General features: G+C 43.0%; 1 protein-coding gene across 1 annotated transcript; it reads left to right on the top strand.

Moving 5' to 3' along the window:
• The first annotated feature begins 4,660 nt into the window (after window positions 1–4,660).
• acanb (aggrecan b) lies at window positions 4,661–25,532 on the top strand. The gene is made up of 19 exons (XM_071922308.2): window positions 4,661–4,716; window positions 10,089–10,167; window positions 10,542–10,925; window positions 11,397–11,571; window positions 11,908–12,035; window positions 12,793–13,086; window positions 13,584–13,778; window positions 15,491–15,665; window positions 16,416–16,543; window positions 16,902–17,195; window positions 17,890–18,000; window positions 18,165–18,278; window positions 18,459–19,640; window positions 20,484–20,597; window positions 21,072–21,230; window positions 21,954–22,036; window positions 22,420–22,564; window positions 22,662–22,844; window positions 23,390–25,532. The coding sequence occupies exons 2-19, from the start codon at window positions 10,095–10,097 to the stop codon at window positions 23,479–23,481; spliced, it is 4,029 nt and encodes a 1,342-aa protein (XP_071778409.2). The 5' UTR covers window positions 4,661–4,716; window positions 10,089–10,094; the 3' UTR covers window positions 23,482–25,532.
• The last annotated feature ends 411 nt before the right edge of the window (window positions 25,533–25,943 follow it).

Raw genomic sequence — 25,943 nt, 5'->3', positions numbered from 1 at the left:
GACAGTAAACTGCACATTCCTCAGACTTACACTTTGTCTGGTAAGCTACAACACAACCCAGTTGGTTTGGAGATAGACATAACCTTAGCAACATGAAGTAGCTAATATTAGCTAAGCTCAACGTCAACATCTTGGATGTACCCTTAAATCTAGCTGCTGTCATCTTTGACTTTAAAAGTCACATGTGAAACCCACATGTGAATTCAAAGCACATGTTGGTTTTCATATTTGAACTTGTGAAATTTCCCATTTTCCAAGTGAAAATGAAATTTACAGCTGTGAATTGTCTCATGTGAAATTCAGTTTTCACGTGTTTCACATGTGAAGACTGAATTCAAATGTCAAATGTCTATTGTCAAATGTCAGGTGAAAACGTGAAAAAAATTTTACAAGGGGAAAAAATAACACTTTTCACCTACAAATTGAAATTTTCACATCTGAAGTAAAAACTGTCACATGTGATCAATGCTGTCAAAATACCACAAAAAAAATGTCCACATATGAAAAATCAACATGTGTCCAAAAAGCACATGTGCTTTGAATTCATGTGTGGGTTTTCACATGTGACTGTTTTGGAGCTTCTCCAGCTCTGTTCATCTCTACATGATATCCAAGCATAATTTTGGTGAATATTTGAATGTTTTTGTCCAACAAACAGTTGAGTTTGCCTCTATTTCCATCTGCTTTGCGGTCTCATGGGTAGGGTTTCCCGCCCAGAGTATTAAATATGGCCGCCCTGCGAATAAAGCAAATTATGTTATTGCTGTGATCTTGACAGCTAAATCAGTATTTGTGAGGATGAACAACTCTCCCACAGCTTTAATCCAGAGAACCCTAATCTGCGATGTCCTCGAAAGACTGGAAAACATGGCCATTGCCTCGTAAAATCAGCCAAGATACTGTTCCTTTGTCTGAAATTTGTTTTTCCTTTTATGGTCCGCGGAAGAAATTCTAGGGTTTGCCTCATCAAGAGAGCCGTGGCTGTCTTGAGTCCAGCCTCGCCTTGGGAGAGACATGTACATGCTCACAAATCACTTAACTCTCCGAGATCACAGCAATGGCATATGTGAGTTATTTTGTGGTTAATAGGGGGATTTTCCTTGTAACAAGACTATGAATGCCACCATGATGAATGATGTTACAGAGATTTCTCTTTACGGATGTTGGTGTATTTGCTCGCCAGCTCTTGGATTTATGACTTGTGCAGTTTTGGAAGTAAGCAACTGCACATGATGTTGCATGGTTTTGTACACTTGGAAGGGAAGTGACATTAAAATGCAGGATGTTGGAAGCCTAAAGGTCAGAGAGGCTTATTGCTTGTGACTCGAAGTTTGCCATTTGGAGTCCCCAGACCTGATGGGACAATATTGGCCCTCTTCCTCAACAATTACTGTCAAAGTGCCTTTGATTAAGATGCTTAACCTCAACCTCCCAGTGGAGCTGATCATTTGCTAACATGTGACAGTAAACATGACTGTGGTTGTGCTGGACAGCTCCCATGTAACTGTATGAATGTGAGAGAGTGTGTGGAAGTGTTGCCAGGCAAATTTTCCCATAAATAGAAGTTAAAAAAAATAAGGCTATTGAATAAATGTGAATAACTGTTTTTTTTTTTTTTGTAGGTGACAGGATGTCATCACTACCAATCAAGGGTTTGGACACACACATTTTCTTTATTTGAACTATTTTCCACATTTTAGAATAATAGTAAAGACATCAAAACTATGAAATAACACAAATGGAATTATGCAGTGACCAAAAAAGTGTTAAACAAATCAAAACTATCTTATATTTTAGATTCTTTAAAGTAGCCGTCCTTTGCCTTGATGGAAAGGCAAAGGCTTTGGAAAGAAATTCACACATAGGAATCAACTTCACTATTTATATTTGTCTAAGAAACAAATTTCAAGCATTGAAGCATAAGCCTTTAGATCAAAATGGCATCAAGACAATGAAAAACGTAGTACATTCAATCAGGTGTGTCCAAACTTTTGACTACTAGTGTAAAACGTGCAGGTATCTTATTTACTGTGTTGTCCTTTGATGTCACACCAGTCAACATCTGACAGACATGAGTGACGGCGGGTAAACCCGGTGTTGCTATTTCTCTCGTGAGCAGCTGCCGAGCAAACACCGTGGAGATCCTGGATCTGCAAATAAGAACGGAATTAGAGCAAATTGGCTTTTAATAAATTTTCCTTTGAGGATGCAGATGGCGAGTGTGCGTCAGGGAGGAGAACACAGCCAGTATTTACACCTCTGAATGGAGGATGGAGGGAGACGAACGGGGCCTGGATACAGAGCGGGACACGCCTTTCCTTAACCTCAGACCGACGTTCGCTTGTTTAACTTTGAACTGAACACACATAGACACAGTGGCAGACATATGTACACACACACAGGCACACACACACACACACACACACACACACACTTCATGATTTTTGCCCTTTAACCATCTACCCTGCATCCACACGAGCTCAGGCACACGTGCACACGCATACACACGGATACAAACACATTTCTACCCTTCTTGAGATCTTTGACCAGAAATAGTCAACATATATTTCACATTCTCTGACCTTATGAAGATGGATTTGCATGCCTTTCTACTGTATGCTGTGTGCTGTCTAGGCTGTGATTCATATTCTGCCTCTAACATGCGCAAAAACTGCTTTCACATACACCTTTCCTTCAACACAGCATCATTTATCATCTAACTCCCAGATTTCACCATGAAGGCATAAATATAGTTCCTTGTGGATGGCTGCGGTAGCTCAATTGGTTACTGTATGTATGATGTGCTATATGAGTTCAAAATTCAGAATCAGCTAAAGCTTTCTCTCTCTGGTGACTTCTCTCTCTCTCTCGCTTGACTGTATATATCAGGAAGAACAGAATAGAATAGAATAGAATAGAATAGAATAGAATAGAATAGAATAGAACTATACAGGTAGAACATCATGGAGATATAACACAGTGTTATATCTCCATGTGGAACATTGCCAAGTGCATGATGTCTGCCACCTGTATATGAAAATTCACTCTGCAACTTATATTTCACAGCTGACCAGGTAGATAGCTTGCTAATGTCAAAAATGCTGCATTTACTGAGAATGCCTGTTACAAAGCTATTGGAAATCCAAAACAATGGAGAATAAATATAGATTCAAGATTATCAACGAGGCCAAGCGAGCTCAGAAACAGACCAGAACCAGAATCACTTTATTCGACAAGTACAATAAAAACACAGTAATTTGTCACATGAACAGTTTCCATAGTAAGCAGTGCATGCTGACACAGGGACATGACAACAGAGTGCAAGACATATGAGAGACAGCGGACTACACACTGTCACTATATGAATATACATGCTTTCAGGCAGCATGGGATGTAGTTTACAGTCATCTTCGTCAATATAAATGCGATGTACCGTTATACTCTATCAGGGTCTGAGGATCTGACAGCATAGCGGTCTAAAAACCCTAGCAGGATCCATGCCGTTGGACAGAAGTGTGTCTGAAATCCAAACTGTAAGATGAGCACCTGGCACACACCTGACTGACTGCCATAACTCACAATTCAACTAGCAAGGCATGAATCCGTTTTGGTCCTAGGATCAAAAGAAAATGGCGTCAACCAGCGGCGGCGGAGTGCGGTGATACATCAGCTCCGGAGCATGTTGACGCGTCAGCCATGTGGCGGCGTGTCGAGGCTCGGTGTGTCATCCTGATATACAGTACAGTCATAGAGGTGGGATGCAGCAGCTCCAGAATATATGACTTACAGCTCCCTGTTAGTAGGCCAGAGCAAAGGCACACTGTGTGTATAGTGTGTGTGTGTGTGTGTGTGTGTGTGTGTGTGTGTGTCACAAGCACCTCTCACGTGTGTTTTTCACCTCAGACACATCCACCATGCTGTTTCAAGGCTATCTGAGACTTTTGGGTCGCTTTTATTCTACTGTACATTAAGATGTTAAGATATATACAATAACAGCCCATATTTTAGAAAACAGTAGATCATTTTATGAAGCTGAATCACACTTTTTTTAACGGTTCTGCCAATGCCAAATCAGGTGATGAATTAGTCATTATATTAAAAACCGTTTTTTTATCTTTTATATTTTCTTTTAAATGTGATTTTAATGCACTTTGACTTTTCTTTATCTTTTTATCTTTTTACCTATGTCTTTATTTTTCTTTTATTTATGTAAAGCACTTTGAATTGCCGTTGTGTATGAAATGTGCTATATAAATAAACTTGCCTTGCCTTGCCTGTGTAGATTTTGTAACAAAATCCATCTATTGCTTTTATGGTCTATTTATTATCCTGACTTGTGTGTAGCTTCAAGCTTTCAATTTGATTGATACCGGCAGAAACACTGGGAGAATCTGACATTTAAAGTGTCGCCCATGGTAACTAATTGGGGTTTTGTCTGATTCTGTGCTTCAACTTTGATGTTTTGTATGACCTCACCAACTGGCAGGAGACATCACATTGCCCCTCTCTCTCTCTTTCTCCCTCCTCCCTCCCTCTCTCTCCATCTCTCTCTCTCTCTCTCTCTTTCCAACGTCTAAACTTGTGGTAGGGTTTGAATAAAGCTTCTTTCTGCTCTCCTACACACACAGGAGCGGAGGCCCCTGGTCAGAGCCCAGACACAGCGATTTGGCTGGCAGGTTGGAGTCGCTGGCAACTGGGAGCTTTGCAGCATCAACGGTACGTTTACAACTTACCACCGGAGTCCGTGCTCTGCTCTGACGAGGAATACTGTAAAGGGGTTTTAGGGATGCTTTGACGCTTCGTCCTCAGCTTGAGGGGACAGGTATTGGTTTGAGGTACTCAGATGTCAAACCTAAGGTAAACGTTTGAAGTTTCGTTTTCAGCATCGATCAGTGCTGCACCCCGGGAAGTTCACTGTAATTGTGGCTCACATAGGAAAGGACATATGAGATGAGACTACAATGGGATTTTAAACTTGGAGTTAACTGATAATTTGTTTTTTTGTGTTCATTATGCTGTAGGAGTATTGTAGATTTATTTGCTCAGAGTCCAGTATGGTTTCTGAGTTTTGCTGAGTTGGCTTTAGTCAGCTATTGGTGTTCATGGAGTCAGCAGTGTTTAAGTCTTGATTTTATAATAACTGAGTGTTTGCTGGTGTTTGTTTTGTTCCTTTACATTTACAGCACTTCACAGCTTTGTAAAGAAATTATACAAATGTAGTTGCTATTATTATTATGTCCACAGTGACATTTATGATGTTTCTGAATTGGGATTTTAGGGCATGTGATGATTATAAGTATGTAAGGAATATGAATGATCATTGTATTTGTACTCTTCTCTGTGTGGAGGGTGGTTTGTATGAAACTGCATAACATGACTGAAGTATTAAATTTACTCAATGTCTAAACTCATCAAGTCTTAGTACAAGATCTCCATCCAGAAGTTAATGTCAGTATCCATTGCGGTACGATATATTTCATCATCTATCATATTAAATCATTATGTAGACCATAGGCACAATGTAGAGTCAGACACTAAAATGTACAGAGCAAATGTACAACAGCGTTACTTGTACCTGCCTGTCAGTATGATAGAGTTCAGCATGATTAATATCCCAGTATCAGAGGTTGCACTCTCACTGCTGTTCAGTAGAAATGAATAGGTATAGTGTCACATAAACTCTCAAATGATCAGTTGCCAGACCTGTCTGCATGTCTGTGGAAATCTTATTGGGAAAGTGAAGAAAATTTGAATTTTCATTCAATTCTCAGTCATCTTAGGGGTGGAGCGACTGTAGAAGTGCACTGTTTTACACAGTACATGCAATAAAAAATGGGAGTTAAGCGATGGCTACATCTCCTCGGTGAGAGGACTTGACTTGAAGAATTTATATGTTATTTCCTGTAATATACAAATTTAGTGTTGAGAGTATGACTGTGTGTTATAGTGAAGCCATGCAGGCTGTGTGAGCACATGTGGGAATTGTAGTTTTCAAGTGTCAGAAAAAAAACGAAAAAAAAACATTTGACAAGGCATTAGGTGAAGCAAATGTCTTTAGTTTTCATTCTTAATTTAGTTTAATCTGTAAATTTAAAAACTCATTTTTGAGAGTTCGGATACTGTCTTATTCCAGACAGTGTAACTGCACAGAATGTGTATGTGTGTGTACATGAGCGTGTATGTGCATTTGTTTCATTCATTTAATCAAATAATGTGTGCATGCGGCACAAGTATGTCTTTAATCGTACACTGCAGAGCATGCAGGCATGTGCTAATGCACCTCTGAGCACCTGTGGATATGAGTTTAGCTCCTCCACCCATCTTACTGTACAACAGTCTGTGTGTGTTCTCAAACACAGGCCTTACAGTATGTGTCACTACCAACATATGTACACACATTCCCATACATTTTCTTTACCAGGGGCATCGGACGTGCGCTCCCACACATTCCCTTGGTGATGTGAGTGTGTGTCTGTGTGCGAGTGTGTGTACGCGTATCAATGTCGAGTCTGTTCTGGTGCCGAGGGTCTCCGGAGGGTTGGAGGAGAGTGGGTGGGTGGTGGGCCGGGGGGGTGGGGAGCCTCCCCTGGATGCCCGCCCTGTGTTTACCTTGGCTGGGTCGCCCTCTCGAGGCCCTGCCCCCATCCATCGCTGGAACAGACCGAGGCCTTATGGCCCTTCGCCTCAACTGGGAGTGGAACATACCACAGCGCCTGAACGGGGGAGCGGCAGCTACCCCACCGACTGAATGGGCACACTGTGGAGAGGGGGCTGATTGGCTTGACCCGGCCTGGCTTGGCTTGCTCACAATGCTAGTGCACATTATGAAGTGGCCACGGTTTAAATGATGCATTTAAAGAGAGCCGTGGATCCGCTCAATGATCGGATAGTGAGCAATAAGGAGGAGGAGGTTTTGGTTGGCCGGTTGGAGAAATGGGCAAAGGTTTTCGCTGGCGTTCTCTCTGTGTCTATGCATTGTGAGGTTGTGGGTGCAGTTTGATTGCTGGCTGGCTATAGCTGTCTTTATCCATTATTGGGAAGCCCACCTTGACTGTGAGATTTGGCCCTGTATGACCACTTTAATTTCCTGTAACAGAAGAGTGATTTCAACTATAAATGCGAGAAGTTATTTATATGGGTAAAAACACATCCTGTCTGAAACTCTAGAACCAATGAATCACCTTTTCCTAATTATTTTTTTTCAGCTATAGGTATATAACCTATATCTACCCATGCTTGCAGGGGTGTTAAAGGAAAAATCCACCCTAAAACACTTTAACACTGTTTAAAAACAGCTTTTGGCGACGTACCTTGCATTTTGTATTTTTCTTATTCCCATGGATAACTGGCCAAATGTAGACAACATGACATGAAACTGTTACATTTCCAGTGCAGCTACAATGTAGCTACAATGCAGAAAATGTTTCAGTTAACTAAAACATCAACAGTAAACATCAGGTTTTGGTGTCAGTCCATCAGAATCAAAGAGCGAGGGCTTCTTTCTAGAGCCGCCGTTTAGGACCGACGTTCAACAGTCATACAGGGAGGAATCCATCGTAGAAGAGGAAGAGAGACCAATTTCTCCACCAACAGTAGCCTCAATAGACCAGAATGCAATGCAGCCACAAGACATGTTGCATTTTGATACAGGGGACACTTTTTCTCGGCTGGAAAAACAGTCTCTTGCTCCTACTATGCTATCACTGTTGCTCTCTACCTAGAAGTATAACCAACAGCTGAATGCAACAAGTCCAGGCAAGTTCTCTGGGAGTTGTCTAAAAGGCATTCTGGGAAATGTAGGAAATCACTTACTGAAGCAGAAGTAGACGAGGCAGGTTGAGGGAAAGTGGGTACAACAAAAAGGTACTGACAAAGCACTTCATCACAAAATAACTCCTGGAATGCACTGATCACAGACTGATGTTATATAACAGTGTGAGAGTATCCAAGAGTGGATTTTTTCTTCGATCTATATTTGTGTGGAATTTTGTGTTTCTTCACAAACTGGGCCAAGATCCTCTCCCGGACAGATCTTAGACAGCAGGGCAAATATTAGTCCTGCTATGTCCTGGGTTTGTGGAACTCAGAGAATGCTCTCTCTCTCTCTCACACACACACACACACACACACACACAGAGATACATACACATACACATACACAGAGACTTACACACACACACACATGCATACATACACACACATACACATATCATGCACATTCACATACTGTACACACACACACATAAACGTATCATATGATTTTGTCTCAAACTGTCATGCGTTTCTCTCAGAGTGTGTTGGTGTGTGCTGCACATGCCAGCAGCCGGTCTCAGCAGCCGACAGCTGTTGTTTCTGCTGAGTCACATGACGGTGTAATACGCCACAACCCTTCACCTTTAAACTTGAAAAAACCGTTGGATTTCTCCTTTGGCCTCTCACTCGCCTGGCCGACCTCAGGTCGAGTGCTGCGATCACACTTCGACTGTGTGCTTCAGTTTATTGGGCCGGTTGGAAGGGGCTGGGTGGGTTTTGCAGCCTGTCCGGGGGCTTGTGAACGCAGCACAATGAGGGCACAGTTGGGGCTCGCAGCGCTACCGTATGTTGACTGTGCCGTACGTCACAGCTGTGGAAAGTTGAGAGAAAATAAGCACTGTGGTAACTAGGGTTCGACCGATATGGGTTTTTGAAGGCGGATACCAATACTGATATTTTTGGATTGAAGCTGCTGATTGCAGATAGTTTGTGCCGATATTCAACATGTTTCTGAAATCTGAAAAGATGCATAATATTCCCCCAGGATTTTACTCTTAGCAGGGTGGAAAAGCCTCTGAAACTGCATTAAAACCATGGGACTCCAAAACTCTCCATTGAAATCCATATAATTGAAATTGGTTTAAGGTTTAAATGAAGCATTCATTTACAGAAAACATATTGAAATACAGCAAAAAAAAGAATAAATTAAATGTGCAAAGAAAAAAAATTTTACAGACTGTTTTTATGTAGCCGTAGTCAGAGAGGAACCTCCATCGCTTTGGAGGTGGATGACACTGATTGGCCAATATCCTATATATGAAATAAAAGGCCAATATTGGCCCAATATATTGGCAATTCTGTCTTATCCTAGCAGTAAACATTGGTGGCAACTTGTGTGTTGTGGTGAGATTGAAAACAGTTTGACAGCGGCAGATTGTATTTCCATGCATGTATAAATATATACAGACAGAAAGAGAGAGAGAGAAAAAGAGAGAGGCGTATACGTTTCTTTTATGCAGACATGTATACTGCACACCCAAACAGCCAGACACACACACTTTATAGTACAGCAGACTGTGAAAGGACCGTTATCTTAGTAAGCTGGAAAAAACTCCTCATTTCATATTTCCCGTCTTCATTAGTTTTTAACAAATGGAAAAGCATTCGAGATGAATGAATCATACTTCTCCCTCTGCCTGTGAACCTATTTTAGCACTAAAGACATTTCCTGTGCCAACAGACAGAGGGGCTTTCATTCCTCAGTGAGCATGTATGGTATTTCCAAACGACATTAGAGACTCTTGACGTCCTATTTCCATTTAAGCCAACGGTGGTGACGTAATAACCCTGCACACCAAATGCACTGTGTATCCTGAATAACATGGAATATGAATGTAGGCTTACAGGAGTTAAGAAGAAACAAAGTGCCTTACAGAGTTAGAGAACTCTAGTTAAAAAATCAAACCACTCATTCAGACCGCTTTCTGACATTTATTTCACTGTTCACTCATTTCTATTAAAAATAAGTTATATACTTATAGCTTCTATACTTTAATACACTTTCTGCCTTATACTTACTCTATGTATTCTTTGGCTGTGTTGATTTTGGCATACTTGTGGTCAGTTGGCAAGGTCAGACTTGAAAAGGCCAAATATCACTCTAATATATTGGTATAGTATGTCTGGAAAACATGAAAAGGACTTCCAATGGGTTCAAGCTCCGTCTGTCCCTTATGTCATTTTGTGTGAGGCTGCCCCGTCATAGAATAGAGTCTGTGTAATTCACACTAAGTTGATTCCAGTGTTGACGGTTTTGGATATTTTCTGGTCTCCAGGTAACGATGACACCCCTTCTTCTACTGTGTGTGTTCCTGCCCTTCATCACCGCAACGATATCATTTGAAGACCATGATGGTAAGTCCTCCACTGACTGTGGAAAATTACATCCACACTTGAAACCTATGAAAACCCCATTGTATCATTTCAAAAATACACGTGTGTCAATGAGACAAGAAGCATTACTCTATCTCATTATTGCTGTTAATTTCTTTTTTTTTTTTTTTTACACAAAGATGATCTTGTAGTCATGTGTTAAGGAGGTTTTTGGGTTCCTTGAAGTCAATTTCATAGATCTTTATCAAGAAGTCTGTGCCACAAAGCACAGCTCACAAGACCCTGATTGATTTGGCCAAAGCATCCATTGAACAACCTGCTGATATATTCTGCTATCATATATATATAACAAATAAGCCCGCTAACAAACTCACCTCTACTTGTCCTCACTCCAGACTTAGATGGCACGTTGAGCGTCAGCATCCCAGTGGAGATGCCCCTCCGCCCGCTGCTGGGCAGCAAGGTGGTGGTGCCGTGCTACTTCCAGGACAACACCGTCAACGACCCCGGAGCCCCGACCGTCGCCCCGCTCTCCCACCGCATCAAATGGACCTACGTCACCAAGCAGAAGGTCACCCTGATCCTGGTGGCGTCAGAGGGCAAAGTTCACGTGGAGACAGAGTATCTGGACAGGGTGACCATGGTCAACTACCCGCTGGTGCCCACCGACGCCACCCTGGAGATGACAGAGCTGAGGTCCAAGGATTCAGGCACCTACCGCTGCGAGGTGATGCACGGCATCGAGGACAACTACGACTCTGTGGACATCCAGGTTCAGGGTACGCCACAGGAACATCAGCTCAACTCATTTTATTTATTTAAGTGAATGAATAATGTTATGGATAACCACTTCAAGATCAAAATAGATTAAAGGAATAGTTCACACCAAAAATATATACTCACCCCCATGTCAGACCATCAAACACACAGCAAGTTAGTCTTCGTAGTTCCATCTCAGCCTTCTTCCACACCATTGAAGTTAATGGGGCTCCAAAAAAAGCAGAAAATGTCCATCAAATTCCTCCAAAAAGCTTATGCAGCTTAACCCAAGTGTTTTGTAGCCAAACGATTGCACTGTGGGTCCAAAAGTTCAATATTTACCTCATTATCTCCTACATTTTCCTCACTGACAATGCTTTAGTTATGCACACACTCTACAGTAGCAAGCAAGCAGAGTTTTGCCAGAGTGCTTAAGGACTAGAAAGGTATTTCATGCAAACATTACAGTTCTGTATCTCTCTTTCTCCCAGGTATTGTGTTTCACTACAGAGCCATCTCCACCCGCTACACCCTGACGTTTGAGAAGGCCAAGGCAGCCTGTGTCCAGAACAGCGCCTCCATCGCCACTCCAGCTCAGCTCCAGGCGGCTTACGATGACGGATACCACCAGTGTGACGCTGGATGGCTGTCTGATCAGACCGTTAGGTAGGAGTCAGTCTTGACTATTATTTTCAAACGCCATGCAATATTGGAAAGCCTGGAAAACAAGGGGCTAGTAAAGACTAAAAGTTTGCCAATTCAGGTTCAGAAGTCTTCAGAAGTCAAAGAAGAGACTTTGCATTTCCAACGACATTTCCTTTAAGGTTTTGCTTTATCATCATAAATAATCACAGAACCTTGAGGCAGAAGGCAAGTTGTTAACAGATATAATAGAAAACCATTGAAGGTCTGATGATACTACACACAGTAAAAGAACCGATTTTCATACTGACCTATCATGTAAGTCCATCTATTGATTGACATCTCTTTCTTCCCCTCAAGGTATCCCATCCATGAGCCGCGGGATGGTTGCTTTGGAGACAAGGAGGAGTTCCCCGGAGTGAGAACCTATGGAGTGAGAGACGTCAACGAGACCTACGATGTGTACTGCTTTGCTGAGAAGATGACAGGTATTTCTTTACACTGAGAAACAACAGACCTGGGGGAAAAAAACTGTGGAAACTTCTTCCAAATGCTATTTGATTTCATCTTATTGTAGAACCAAATTATTCAGGTGGGAAGTTATCACCAGCCACCAGCTAAAAGTAAGAAAATTTAGACTGGTAGGTTTGTCTACTTTAGCAGCAACTTTGGCAGGTAACCAACCATCATTTGAAGGTCCTATGTTATTCTAAAAGTTTCGAAGACAAAAAGTGAAAGTGGCTCATAGATTTTGGGCTGCACAATGTTAGGGTTTGACTGATATGGGTTTTGAAGGCTGATACCAATACCAATATGTTTGTATTGATGCCAAACAATAAAAGAATTTAGTGTTTGCCCCCAGATTTTATTGTTGCCAGTGTGGAAAAGCCTTCGAAATAGCATTTAGATACAATGTGACACTAAAACTCTCCACTGAAACCCAGACTGATGAAATTGTTTTAGATGGGTCAGCAGCTTTATAAAGCTGCTTGACCAACCCCACCATTTACCGTAACAGTAGAGGAAACTCTACCGTAACATGGCTGCGATCAGGGAGGAACCTCCATCATATCACTGGTGGACGACATGACTGGTTGATATCCAATATTTAATAAAAGTCCAATGTCAACCCAATATCACCCATATATCAGTGAAACCCTGCTATGTGTCTGGTGGACAGAAACATTAGTATCTACTCTCACTGTGTCTGTCGTGTCTCGCTCCCTCCCTGCTCTCTCCTCCCAGGCAGAGTCTTCTACTCCATGTCCGTGGAGAAGTTCAGCTTCTACGAAGCAGGAGACCAGTGTACCAAGCTGGGCGCCCGGCTCGCCACCACCGGAGAGCTTTATCTGGCCTGGAAGTCCGGCATGGACGTGTGTAACGCCGGCTGGCTGGCAGACAGGAGTGTGCGCTACCCCATCAACATCGCCAGGCCTCAGTGTGGAGGGGGGCTTCTGGGAGTGAGAACCGTCTACCTGTTCCCCAACCAGACCGGATACCCCTACCCAGACTCTCGCTACGACGCTGTCTGCTTCCAAGGTGAATCCATCAGGGGGACTTAAGGGGAAAATCCAACCTCTGATACTTTAACTGTTGCATATCATCAATCTGTGATGTTTAATTCATTCCAGCAGTTATTTTGTTATTTCCCACTTTCCCTCAACCTGCCTCGTCTACATTTCCTTCAGTTACTGTTTTCCTACATTTCCCAGAATGCCTGTCGGTTGAGAACGGGCATGAACTTGTGGCATTCAGCTGCAGGTTATACATGTCGGTGGAGGAAGGAATAGCGATAGCAATAGCATTAGAAGAGCAGGAAAGCGAGGAAACACCCCTTACTCAAAACACAACATGTCTTGTGGCTGCATTGCATTCTGGTCTATTGAGGCTGCTGTCGGTGGAGAAATTGGTCTCTCTGTCTCTTCAGCATCCATGGATGCTGCCTGAGGAAGAGCGCCAAGCTTGAAACGCATTATACAGTTTCCCACCTTTTCTATTTCACATAAAGCAATCATGCCATCTTGTCTCCCAAACAGCTGGAGAGGATGCGGGTGTCGTGCCTTCGCTGACCACGCCCTTCCCAGACATCATACCCATAACCCCCGGGCCGGCGGGCCCCCGCCTCACCACCACACCCAAGGGCGAGGAGGCCCACGGAGAGGTGGCCACCCTCGCCCCCCTGCCCCGCCCACCCAGCGTGACGGACATGGATACTGCCATGGCTGCTACAGGTAGGTTGATTATTTACTCGATGTAATTATATCCATATTACAGATTGATACTACAGGGTATTTTAGATTGTCATTTATTTATCACACAAAATGATGTGTTACTTTGCAGGTTTTATGTTTATTTCATGTTTTAAATTTCATTGTGTTATCTTTGTCACTTGTGTGCTGTTTGTGTTTAAATGTTTTTATTATTTGTGCTTCCCCTTGGCCTGGTCTCCCTTGTAAAAGAGAACTTTGTTCTCAATGGGACTACCTGGTAAAATAAAGGTTAAATAAATAAAATAAAATGGTAAAAAAAATAGATACTGCACCTTCTCAATCGACAAAGACTTTAGGTTATATATAATCCTTATTCGAATGATATGAAATGAGTTTACAAGGTGCAGGAACAGTACAGGAAGGCAAAAAGACAAGAATAGTAAAATGCATAATAGGAGAGATAGGGAACAGGGCACACAAAGAGAAAGTAGTTTAAAAGGAAAATAAATGAATAACCCTGTAAAATAAAATGAGGTTACAAAAAGACTTGAGAACCAACACAAGATTAAACAGAGCAAGATCAAAAAGGAAATTACATAAAAGCAAGTCTATAAAAGTATGTTTTAGTATGTAAATGAAAAGATGATACTGAATTAGCTCGCCTAATTCAGAATCATCTTTTTGATCATCTTTTACGGTCGTTATCAAGTCCAGCAGGGATAGATGGGTAATAAATCAAGCCATCGTTCCATCTTTTACAATATTCCTCTCTTTATTTAACGTTTGTTCTTTCTCTATATCCTTCTCTTCTCTCTCCCATTCCCTCCTCCCTTTCTTTTCCTTCCTTCCTTCCTTCCTTCCTACCATCTATCCTTCACCCTTTCTCATTTCCTTCCTTTTCCTTCCTCCTCCTCCCTTCTCCCTCTCTCTCCCCCCTGTCTTCCTCCCTCTCCCTACTCCTCCATCTTTCCTTCCTCATTTCCTTCATTTTCTGCCCTCCTCCTCCCTTCTCCCTCTCTCTCTCCCCCGTCTTCCTCCCTCTCCCTGCTCCTCCTCCTTTCTTTCTTCATTTCCTTCATTTTCCTTCCTCCTCCTCCCTTCTCCCTCTCTCTCTCTCCCCTTGTCTTCCTCCCTCTCCCTGCTCCTCCTCCTTTCCTTTTTCATTTTCTTCCTTTTCCTTCCTCCTCCTCCCTTCTCCCGCTCTCTCCCCTTGTCTTCCTCCCTCTCCCTGCTCCTCCTCCTTTCCTTCTTCATTTCCTTCCTTTTCCTTCCTCCTCCTCCCTTCTCCCTCTCTCTCCCCCTTGTCTTCCTCCCTCTCCCTGCTCCTCCTCCTTTCCTTCTTAATTTCCTTCCTTTTCCTTCCTCCTCCTCCCTTCTCCCGCTCTCTCCCCCTGTCTTCCTCCCTCTCCCTGCTCCTCCTCCTTCTTTCCTTCTTCATTTCCTTCCTTTTCCTTCCTCCTCCTCCCTTCTCCTGCTCTCTCCTCTTGTCTTCTTCCCTCTCCCTGTTCCTCCTCCTGTCCTTCTTCATTTCCTTCCTTTTCCTTCCTCCTCCTCCCTTCTCCTGCTCTCTCCTCTTGTCTTCTTCCCTCTCCCTGTTCCTCCTCCTGTCCTTCTTCATTTCCTTCCTTTTCCTTCCTCCTCCTCCCTTCTCCCTCTCTCTCTCTCCCCTTGCCTCCCCCCCCCCCCCCCCCCCCCTCCTCCTCCTCCTCCTCCTCCTCCTCTTTTCTCCCCAGGTGTGGTGTTCCACTACCGGGCCATCGCCGGCCGGTACTCCCTGACCTTCCTGGAGGCCCAGCTGGCCTGTCAGAGTATCGGAGCGGTCATCGCCAGCCCCCAGCAGCTGCAGGCCGCCTATGAGAAAGGCCTGCACCACTGTGACGCCGGCTGGCTCCGCGACCAGACCGTCAGGTGAGACCAGCTGTCCTCTCAAGCGTGACATCATTTTTCAGCCCAAATAAGGGATTCCGGGTCCCGCCCTCTTTTAGTGTAACGTGAGAATGAATAAAGGTGTAAAATGATTGCCTTTGACTATGTGCAACGCTAATAATAATTATTTTTACTTCTATTATGCATTTCTTTATTTGTTGAGGTGGATTCTGATGGGCTTTGTAAAAATAAAAAATCGCTAACCATACTTAGCTTAGCATTCCAGCTTTTCATGGCTCTTTGAAGCGAGGATAACGCGAGGATATCCACACCATGTTAGCAAAATATTTTTTTTTAAATTCTGAAAAATATGTAATAACTTTGTATGTAATTTCTATTCTAACTTTGGATGTAATTTTTTCAAGAAAAAAATGGATCCCAATTTAATCCGAAATCCCCGAATTGAACAATTGAAAGGTCTATATATCCATTTGCCCATATGTCAGGCTGATATTGGCCTTTTACTAAAAAATTGATATTCTTGGAATAAGCTATTTATTGCAGTAAAATTGCAATTTAATAATAATAATGACAAAATAATATTGAATAATTTTAAAGACGATTCGTCTTTTATTCTTCGTTTTTTTTTTTTAAAAAGTGGGAGATTTCCTGTTGTAAATTTGCAGCTGATCAAAACTGCAAGTTCCTACAACACTGGGCAGAAAAAGTTCATATTTTTGGAGGGACATTATGTCAAAGCCTTAACATACCAACGTCCTGCTCCATGCCCAGGTACCCCATTGTGTCGCCCAGAGACAACTGTGCAGGAAACCTGGAACATCTCCCAGGGGTCAGATCCTACGGCCTGAGACCGGCCAGCGAACGCTACGATGTCTTCTGTTACGTGGACCGCCTCGGAGGTGAGGAGCATGAACACACTCACAGCCTGAGGCATTCAAATGACCTGAATTTACATTTATTGTCAAGTTACAAGAGTTCACATGACAAGCTGAAATGGTAGGTTATCAACAAGAAGTAGGGAGAAAGAGGAGTTATTCAGTACTGGCTCAGAAATGAACAGAAATCAAGTCATACTTCATTCATCACTTGATTAGCCACTGAACTTTTATTTATTACATCGTATCGTGGTTGCATCGTGAACCACATATCGTCTATCCAATCGTTTCTATTTAAATTCTCATACATTTGAACTCATTAATCTGTGCACAACACATCAGTGGAGTGCTCCTCTTCTAAACGCCTCTGTCCTTCTCCCAGGCGAGGTCTTTTTCACCAGCGACTACGACAGCTTCTCCTTCGAGGAGGCCGTGCAGCACTGTCAGAAACTCAACACCACCCTGGCCACCACCGCACAGCTGTACGCCGCCTGGAACCAAGGCCTGGACAAGTGCCGTCCGGGCTGGCTGAAGGACCGCAGCGTCCGCTACCCCATCACCAGCCCCAGGTCCCACTGCGGAGGGGGCCGGACGGGGGTGCACATCATCTACGCCTACCCCAACCAGACTGGCTTCCCTGACGAGCACTCGCGCTACGACGCCTACTGTTTCAGAGGTAGGGAAGGGATAGGTGTGATTAGATTTATAATTTAAAGCTGCACAAGGCAAGATTTTTATGTAAAAATACACCCATCTCAGCCAAAACCATAAAGTGGGGCTGCAATAGAGAAGAGTGTCCCATCCCCCCTAATCAAAATGCTCTAGATTTGGCTGATTTGCCCGAAGGAAATTTTGGTGTTGGGTATGGACACTTCTCTGCCCACAAGAAGTGACGAATTGAAACTTGCTAATTACAAACTGTTCCCTAAACAGCAGCAAGCGAGTACTTTGTCGAAAGAAAGCTGGACTCATAAACATAAGATCTTTTGCCTCTCTCATGTCTTTGGTATAAAGCGATCATAGTTTACTGACGACATGTTACATGATTTCTGGGAATTGGAAGTTCAAATTTGTCAGTTACCTCTCACTGCCATTTGGGGCCGCCAACGTGCAAAGTTGAAATACATTTTCTTACAATGAATGAGCAGGTGGGGGTTTCAGTGCCTTGCTGCAGGACACACCAGGATGCATGGCTGTTAATGTACACACACTGGCTGTTGAGGGAATCAAACCTGTGACCATCTGTTGGGACAGTCTCTGTAATCACTAAGACACTAGCTGACAATAAATTTCCATCTGAATTACACTACATAATTCTGAAGACTTTGTCTGTCTTGACAATTCTACTATCTGGTTTTGTGTTTCTTCAGCTGAAACTCCTGTTGTTCATGTTGAAAATGAAACCAGCGTGGATTTGACGACACTGCTGGAGGAATTTATCAACAAGACAATCATCAAAACTGACCAAGTCGCTCCTACTGGTGAGACAGCTTCATGGAAATGGTTTCTAGATTTGGTTTCTAGACGACTGTGTGAATGAAAACTGTTCTCTTGGGTAGTTTATTGTTGTAAATACACATTTCTAAAAACACAGGTCCTTATTGGAAGATTGACAATGCTCTTATCTTGTTTTGTGTTTCTTCAGCTGAAACTCCTGTAGTTTACACTGAAAATGAAACCAGTGTGAATATAACTGTGGTGGTGGTGGAGGAAGTTATCAACAAGACAACCGTCTCAACTGACCAAGTCGCTCCCACTGGTAAGACAGACAAATGGAAATTGTTTCTAGATCTTAGAACTGTGTGAATGAACTGTGTGAAGACTGTGGTTTTGCTATTATAGAGGTGTTGTTGCTTTTAATGCATATTTTTTCTGTGGTAAAGTGACCAAAATCATGCTAATTCTGATTCTTGTCCATTTTCTGACTGTGCTCCCCCAGTAAGCCCCATTTTACCTCCAGTCCCTGTGGATGGCTCTGGTCCAGATGAGCACTCAGCCAGCGGTAGTGGCGTCATGGAAGGTCCCAGTGGGGACGTATCAGGGGTGTCCGGTACCGATGTTGATTCCTCTGGATCAGGCTTCCAGGTCACCTTCAGCAGTGGTGGGGACGTCCTGTCCAGAGAGGGATCTGCCTCTGGAGGTCCCCAGGAGGCAGGGGAGGGGAGTGCCGTCACCTACCCTCATGGAGAACTTGGGTCTGGGGCTAGCGCTTCTGGATCTGGGGAGGGGGTGGATGGACAACACCCTGGCTTCAGTGGCTTGCCCTCAGGATTAGGCTCTGCCAGTGGAAGTGCTAGTGGTAGTGGTGAGGACTCATTTATCATTATGGTGGATAGGGAGATGGTGGATCTGTCTAAAACCCACCAGAGACCCACTGAGCAGGAGTTTAGCCAAGGAGGCATCGATAGCAGTGGGGCTTTCTCGGGATCAGGTATGTCTGGGTCAGGGACCAGTGGTTTCATCAGTAGGGACGGTAGTAGCAGCGCCTCTGGTTCAGGATTTCCCGGCGTCTCGTTTGTCGACCACGGTCTCGTTGACCTAACAGACAAACCCTCCGGTGAGCAGGAGGTGTCCGGCTATCGTCCCTTTGGATCAGGATTCCCCAGCGGCTTTCCCAGTGGTTTTCCGTCCGGTGTGTCAGGCAGCGGCTCTGCCTCCGGGGACACGTTCCAACCTCGCGGCGACGTCATCTACCTAACCGACGATGAGATGATGGAGGTGACCGTGCGGCCATCGGTCCGTCACCCTGAGCAGGGCCGGGGGGTGGTGGAGGTGAGCGGGGAGGGAAGTGGTTCAGGGATCCACGGTGAATCCAGCAGCACCTTGGACCGATTCCAGTATTCCTCAGGCAGTGGAGCCCCTCACGGAGAACCGACCTCTGAGGGGCTTTCTGTAGCCCTGCCCCCTGGAACAACACTCACTTACCCAGAATACATTGCCAGCCTCGGCCAGTCAGGTCTTGAGGAGGAGCTGGAGGTGGAGCCGGAACAGGAAGGACGAGCAGGGCCTACAGAGGAGATCTATGTAACAGCTGCGGCAGCGGCTTACACAAGCCCAACCACAGCACCTTCTGTCTCACTAGCGACCCCTGCTGTTGTGGAGCCGCCTGCAGTAGTGGATGGTATGTGATTTAGATGTTAGATGTTAAACACGCTGATATCATATTCTATCCTATGGCAACAAAACTCACCATGCTCATTATTTGCAGGGCTTTTAAAGAGATTATGCTGTTGAATTTCAAGATTATAATATCTGATAGCCAGACCCTAAGACAGTGTATATTACTAAATATAATAAAGCTGTTTAAAATCAAAAGAGTGATATGTTCCACTCCTTAGTTTCAAACTAATCTACACCTCCATTGAAAATTAACCAGCAAGCATGGAAAATGTGATTTTCACCGTAGCTAAGATTATTTTCTGGGGATAAGGATATATTGTCTGGTTCAACTCTGGTTTGCATCTAAAAACATCTGGTTTGGCATTCTAAAATAAAACAAATTGAGTGAAATAAGAGTAGAAAAGTCAAACAAATACCATATAAATCCAAAGGTCATTCTCCCATTCACCATCAATGAAGCAGCTCCAGGCTAAACATCATTTACATGACGTTCCTATCCAGAGTGACTTACAATGAGCTTAGATTCCTATATCACCACAAATTACAAAACCAAAAATGTCCTTAGTGCCTTTACAATATTCCTGTGACTATAGAATGATAACGTAAGAGCAAAGTGTGGGGAAAATAAATAGAATAAGAGGATATAGAAGATTTTTTTTTAGACAGGTAGTAGCAGGGGTGGGAAGAAGGTGACATGTGGTACTTACTTACCACATCAGTATGCCATCACTGATTAAAGTCTTAGTTCTCTGGTTTGTCATGATGATACAGCACCACTGATTAACGGTGAATACAAAAACACTCATTAAATGAACTCCCCCCACCTCTTTCTCTCTGCCTGCAGCCTCCTCGGACCCCTGTGATCCAAACCCCTGTGGTGCAGGATCCTGCTCTGTGCAGGATGAGCTCGCTGTGTGTCAGTGTCCTCACGGCTTCACAGGAGAAGACTGCACAACACGTGAGTCACCGTCCCACCACAACACACAGCATGTGGCTTTTCATGCAGGATAGTAGCGGTGTTGCAGTCTAACTCGATTTGTTGATAGACCGGTAAATATGAGAAGTTTCGTTCCAAAATTAGATACCCACAATCTTTTGAAAAGTGACACCTAATCTTGCAAATTGACAGCACAAAATTAAAACAATTAAAAAATAATAGCTGAAGGATGGTAGGTAAAATGATGTCATCTTAACAGACTGGATCCTCTATAGTTCCAGAGATATTGAATGATGAGCTTGAGGTAATGTTTGAATATATAGCTCTTGGAAATTAAGTCTTTCTGTAAGCTAATTTTTTTTCTACCTAGGAAGGTAGAATATAAATCAATTCAAAACTACAACTACTATGAGTTAGAAAAAATTGGTCTCACCATTGTCCATTCTATGTGTATATACTGTATGTGTGTGTGTGTGTGTGTGTGTGTGTGTGCAGCGGTGGAGGGCTGTGCGGAGGGCTGGTTGGAGTTCATGGGCAGCTGTTACCTCCACTTTGCGGAGAGGGACACCTGGTCCGAGGCCGAGCTGCGCTGCCGGGAGCTCAACGCCCACCTGGTCAGCATCACCTCCCAGGAGGAGCAGCAGTTTGTCAACTGTGAGTAGCCTGCTGTGTGTGTGTGTGTGTGTGTGTGTGTGTGTGTGTGTGTGTGTGTGGGTGGGTGGGTGGGTGGATGATCGAAGGCAAAGGCGTTTGAATGTGTGTGCATGCTCACACGCATGTATCTTGTGACAAATCACATACCAAGTCTCTCTGCATATATTTTAATATTGGCTTGCAATATTACGAAGAAATGTAACTTAAGGGGTTGGGGTGGGGGGTACTGCTGTTGTAAAAAGAAATACACTGATTGGCCTGGTGGGGGCGCTATAATTACAGGGCAAAATTTCGAAATTTGAAAGGCCATAACTGCTACATCACTGGTCTGATTTTGACGAAACTTAGAGGGACGATGCATTTTGTCACTGTGTTCTGGTGTTTAAAAACACCACTAATTGGCATTTGACACTAATTGGCTTAATGAGGGCGCTATAATTAAATGTCAAAATTTCTAATTTTGAAAGGCTCTAACTCTTACACCATAAACCCGATTTACCCGAAATTTGCGTACAAATCTATACTGACGCGATGCATTCAAATCTGTACTGATTGGCCTGATGGGGACGTTACAGTTAAAGGTCAAAATTTCAAACCACGTGTCTGACGTTGATGAAACTTGGAGGGATTATACATCTTGTTAATTACTGGCCTAAGGGGCTCAATAGGGGGATGACTTTTCATTTGTTTCAAAGATCCTCTCTCTTTCTCTTTGCATGGCAGCCAATGCTCAGGACTACCAGTGGATTGGACTCAACGACAGAGAAATGCAGAATGAGTTCCGCTGGACAGATGGCAGTCCGCTGGTGAGTCTGGTTGGGAATTGATAGACTTTTCAGTTATGTAATCAGGAGTACAGGTACTAAACTAAACTAAACTAAACTAAACTAAACTAAACCTAATGTTTCATAATTTTTCTGGCTCTACAGATGCAGTCATTGTAGAATTGTCCCTTTTTAATTTACATACTTGCTTAACAACTATCTACTTTTGCTTTCATGTGGTACTATTTAGTTTTATTTGTTTTATTTATTTGTAGTGCTAACGCAGAATAGTTGCAAGATAAATGCATTAAGTGGTGCCTCTACCGCTGTATATGCCAAAAGAAGCTTTACGTCACCTGAAATCGATCACACTCATTCATTGATCGTCTTTATTCTTCTTCTAAAATCAATTGTGATCTGCTCAGGCCTTTGAGAACTGGAGGCCCAACCAGCCAGACAACTACTTCAACTCCGGGGAGGACTGTGTGGTGATGATTTGGCACGAGGGCGGACAGTGGAACGACGTGCCCTGCAACTACCACCTGCCCTTCACCTGCAAGAGCGGACCTGGTAGGGTCAAGGGTCAGGGTTCATAGAATTAATGTGGATTACCAAAGTGGCTGATTGTTTATTTATTATTTCTGTTTCTATCTGTCTTCTCCGTCAGTCATGTGCCAAACGCCTCCTGATGTGGAACACGCCAGGCTGATGGGCGGCAGCAGAGAGCACTACCCCGCCAACTCTATCGTCCGCTACCAGTGTGACGCAGGCTACACACAGCGCCACCTACCTGTCATACGCTGTATGCCAAACGGACAGTGGGAGGAGCCGCAAGTGGAGTGTATAGAAGGTCAGTTTGAAGAGAAATACTGGATTTTCTATCCATATTTTTAAAATGTTTGTATTGTAAAAAAAAAAAAAAAAAAAAAAACAGTGTGTAAGAAAGCTCATTCTAGTAGAACAATCAAAATATTAGGCCAAGTGGGCAAAATATCTAAATAGCTAATAAATAACTAAATATTAGGAACATCTGCTCTCTCCATGAAATAAATCAGGTGAATCCAGATTAAATTTTGATCCATTATTGCGTTTTTAATGCACTTTAACTATGAAGGGGAGGAAGAAAAGAAAGCAAAACAATTAGTATTAGTGTATTCGTATTAGTATTAATATTAGTATAGTGTATTAGTATCAGTATTAGTGAGGCAGTCCTAATATTTGGTACACACACTGTATACTAGAGCTGAAATTTCAACATTAAATACAGCAAGAGCCCATGGCAGCTTTTGAAATGGGTTTTTTTTATTCACACCACTCACTGCTGGTGTAATTTATATGTCTTTCGGCCATTCATGGCTAGATGATGTCATCAATTTGTGTCTCTTCTCCCGTCAGCCGGCGCCACCAGTAACAGGCTACACAAAAGGTCCATCAGGAGCCGAAATAAAGGGGTAAGCAGTCAACAGTCACAGAGGAAGCTGCTCTGAGCGGGACTGAAAGGACATACAGAGAGCCACAAAGGACCCCTCTTGTAAAGAAACATGGACACCAATGCCAATGCCCAACCAAAAAGATAGCATTCCCTTCCGTGTATATACAAACACTAAAGCACATTTAGACAGCGATAGTCTGACTGACTGACGTTTTGGATCTTTGAGTGTCACCCTGTGCCTTTTGAGGGCAGTTTGTATGAATTTTTAATTTATAGCTTTTAATTTATAGCTATGATCCGGTATTTGGAAGTTTTGTCTCAATGCACAAGTCATAATTCTCCAGCAATCAGTTGCCAGCACTGCAGGTTCCTTCATAAGCGAGGGAAAAGAGAAGACGCATTATTGAACAGCAATGTACCAGCCATGGGGAGTGGGAAGGCCTTAGAGTGACACTGAAAGTCCAAAACAGCCCAAAAAATAGTGTTTTGGATTGCAGCTGGATTCTCTGAAGTCAAGCACATTGTTACATAGATTTTTACTATATTTTTAGGCTATTTTTCTAGATCTGTGTGTTTCTTAGTGTTTTATTTTATTTTATTTTTTAGTTTTAGACTCTAATGACTACATCTGTGTGTTTCTGACTAGTGAAACTGACTGTCTCTTACATCGTATGCTAAGACACCAACACAGTGTTAGACATGCTGAATTGATCGTGCTGTTCCATCTGATGATGAATAGAAAAGTTAAAGACGTGATTAAAGTCATTGCAACAGACCTGGGTTGAAATAGTTAGCACTCATGCACTTTTGAGAGTCTTCAGTCACTTCTTCTGTGCTAAGCATTTAAATCCAGCGCACCTTAAGTATTAAAAACAAACGCTACGTCAACCCACGTCTGCAGCCGACATGTGGCAAGGCAACCTTACAGTAAGACCTTCACAGGTCTACAGCATGACAATGAATTGGCTATGCTGGCAAGGGTGGCCTCTGGGACAGTGGATAACTCCACCCCTCTGGGTCATCCGATGTTGCAAAAGATGCACACCCATTTGTGCAGGTTGGGTTTTTTTTGTGACCTCATGTTTGTGACTTTTGGCACAATCTGATGTGAGAATCATGATATTGTAAGATTCAGTGTTTGCTGTATGATGAGTTTCTCACTGTAAATATTCTCAACACAACACATCTGAACAGCAGGATCTGTGACTAATTTACACGGAGCAGACATCTATTTGATTGATTGTTTGATTGATTGATTGATCAATCGGCCAGTTTGTTTGTTGATTGGTTAATTTAATTAATTGCTAAATTATGAGCTACATATCAAATAACTATGATTGATTTGAGAGTGAGCTGCATGCGAGAACACAGAAAAGGGTGATTTTTCCCAGACGACCCTCAGACATCTGGGGGTTCATGTGACAGGGTCCTAACAACGGAAATGTACTTCGTAAAACTTGAGAAATGACGCCATTTTAGGAAAAAAGCTGTGAAAGCAGTAAAGATGATGAGATAGGAGGAGGAGGAGGAGGAGGAGGTTATCAAATGTTGACCATGACCTTTTTAGGTCAAGACGTGCTTTAAGTGTGAGAGCAGATACTCATGTGTCCACAGCTGACCTCTCACAGAACAACGCGAACACTGACACAGCACACACACACATACAAACACAGATATGATCATATTGACACACACACACACACACACACTTCAACAAACACTAGACAATATGCTGACATTCCAACGTGATGTCAACATTTGAGGGATGACGTGGAGGAAATCCACATATACCCACACATGAAAAGCAAGACAAGCATCACGTTGGCAGATAATGTGTCGTCGATACCATCAATAAGTTGAATTACTTTTGTCAGAGAGTGTGTGTGTGTGTGTGTGGGAGAAAGAGAGGGAATCAGAGAGCTAGAGGGAGAATTTGTATGTGTGTGTCTGTGCCAGTGTTTGTGATTCTACAGCAAACTGTAGTGCTGAATGATCTTTTAACAAATAAACCAAAATATGTGTAATGTTGTACATACACATGGGTGTGACTTTGTTCTGATCCCAAATCCCTGATGTGAACTTATACTGTACCAAATAAAATGTGGAATCCTCTGCCTCTGTGACATTACTATCCTAGTGTTTAAAAACGACTTTAAGAGTCTGACAGACAGATAGTGAGTGGATCTTATTCCTCTCTAAACACCAGTACTGGAGACTCTATGTAAGAGTCAACAGGACCATATGACCATAATCAGTTACCCAAATAATTTTCTGTGATTTTCTGACTTTTTCCAGAAACGTCTTTCCCTAGAGCAGTTAAATATTAAGTAAAACCTCTAAGCCAGAGGAACAAAGTCAGCATTTAGTTTGTTTTTACCTTCCTCTGGAACCTAAGGGTGAAAAAACACACAGTAAATAGTTCTCTCTTCAGCCTGTACAGCGGCTACCTTCATCACTACAGGCACCGCAAACAGATCTGCTCTGTTTGTATGTGTGCCTATGTGTGTGTGTGTGTGT

The sequence above is a fragment of the Centroberyx gerrardi genome, chromosome 4 (genome assembly GCF_048128805.1).
Source record: "Centroberyx gerrardi isolate f3 chromosome 4, fCenGer3.hap1.cur.20231027, whole genome shotgun sequence".
Classification (NCBI taxonomy): domain Eukaryota; kingdom Metazoa; phylum Chordata; class Actinopteri; order Beryciformes; family Berycidae; genus Centroberyx; species Centroberyx gerrardi.
Note: the sequence above shows the minus strand (reverse complement) of the source record. Positions and strands in the feature narration are given on the sequence as shown.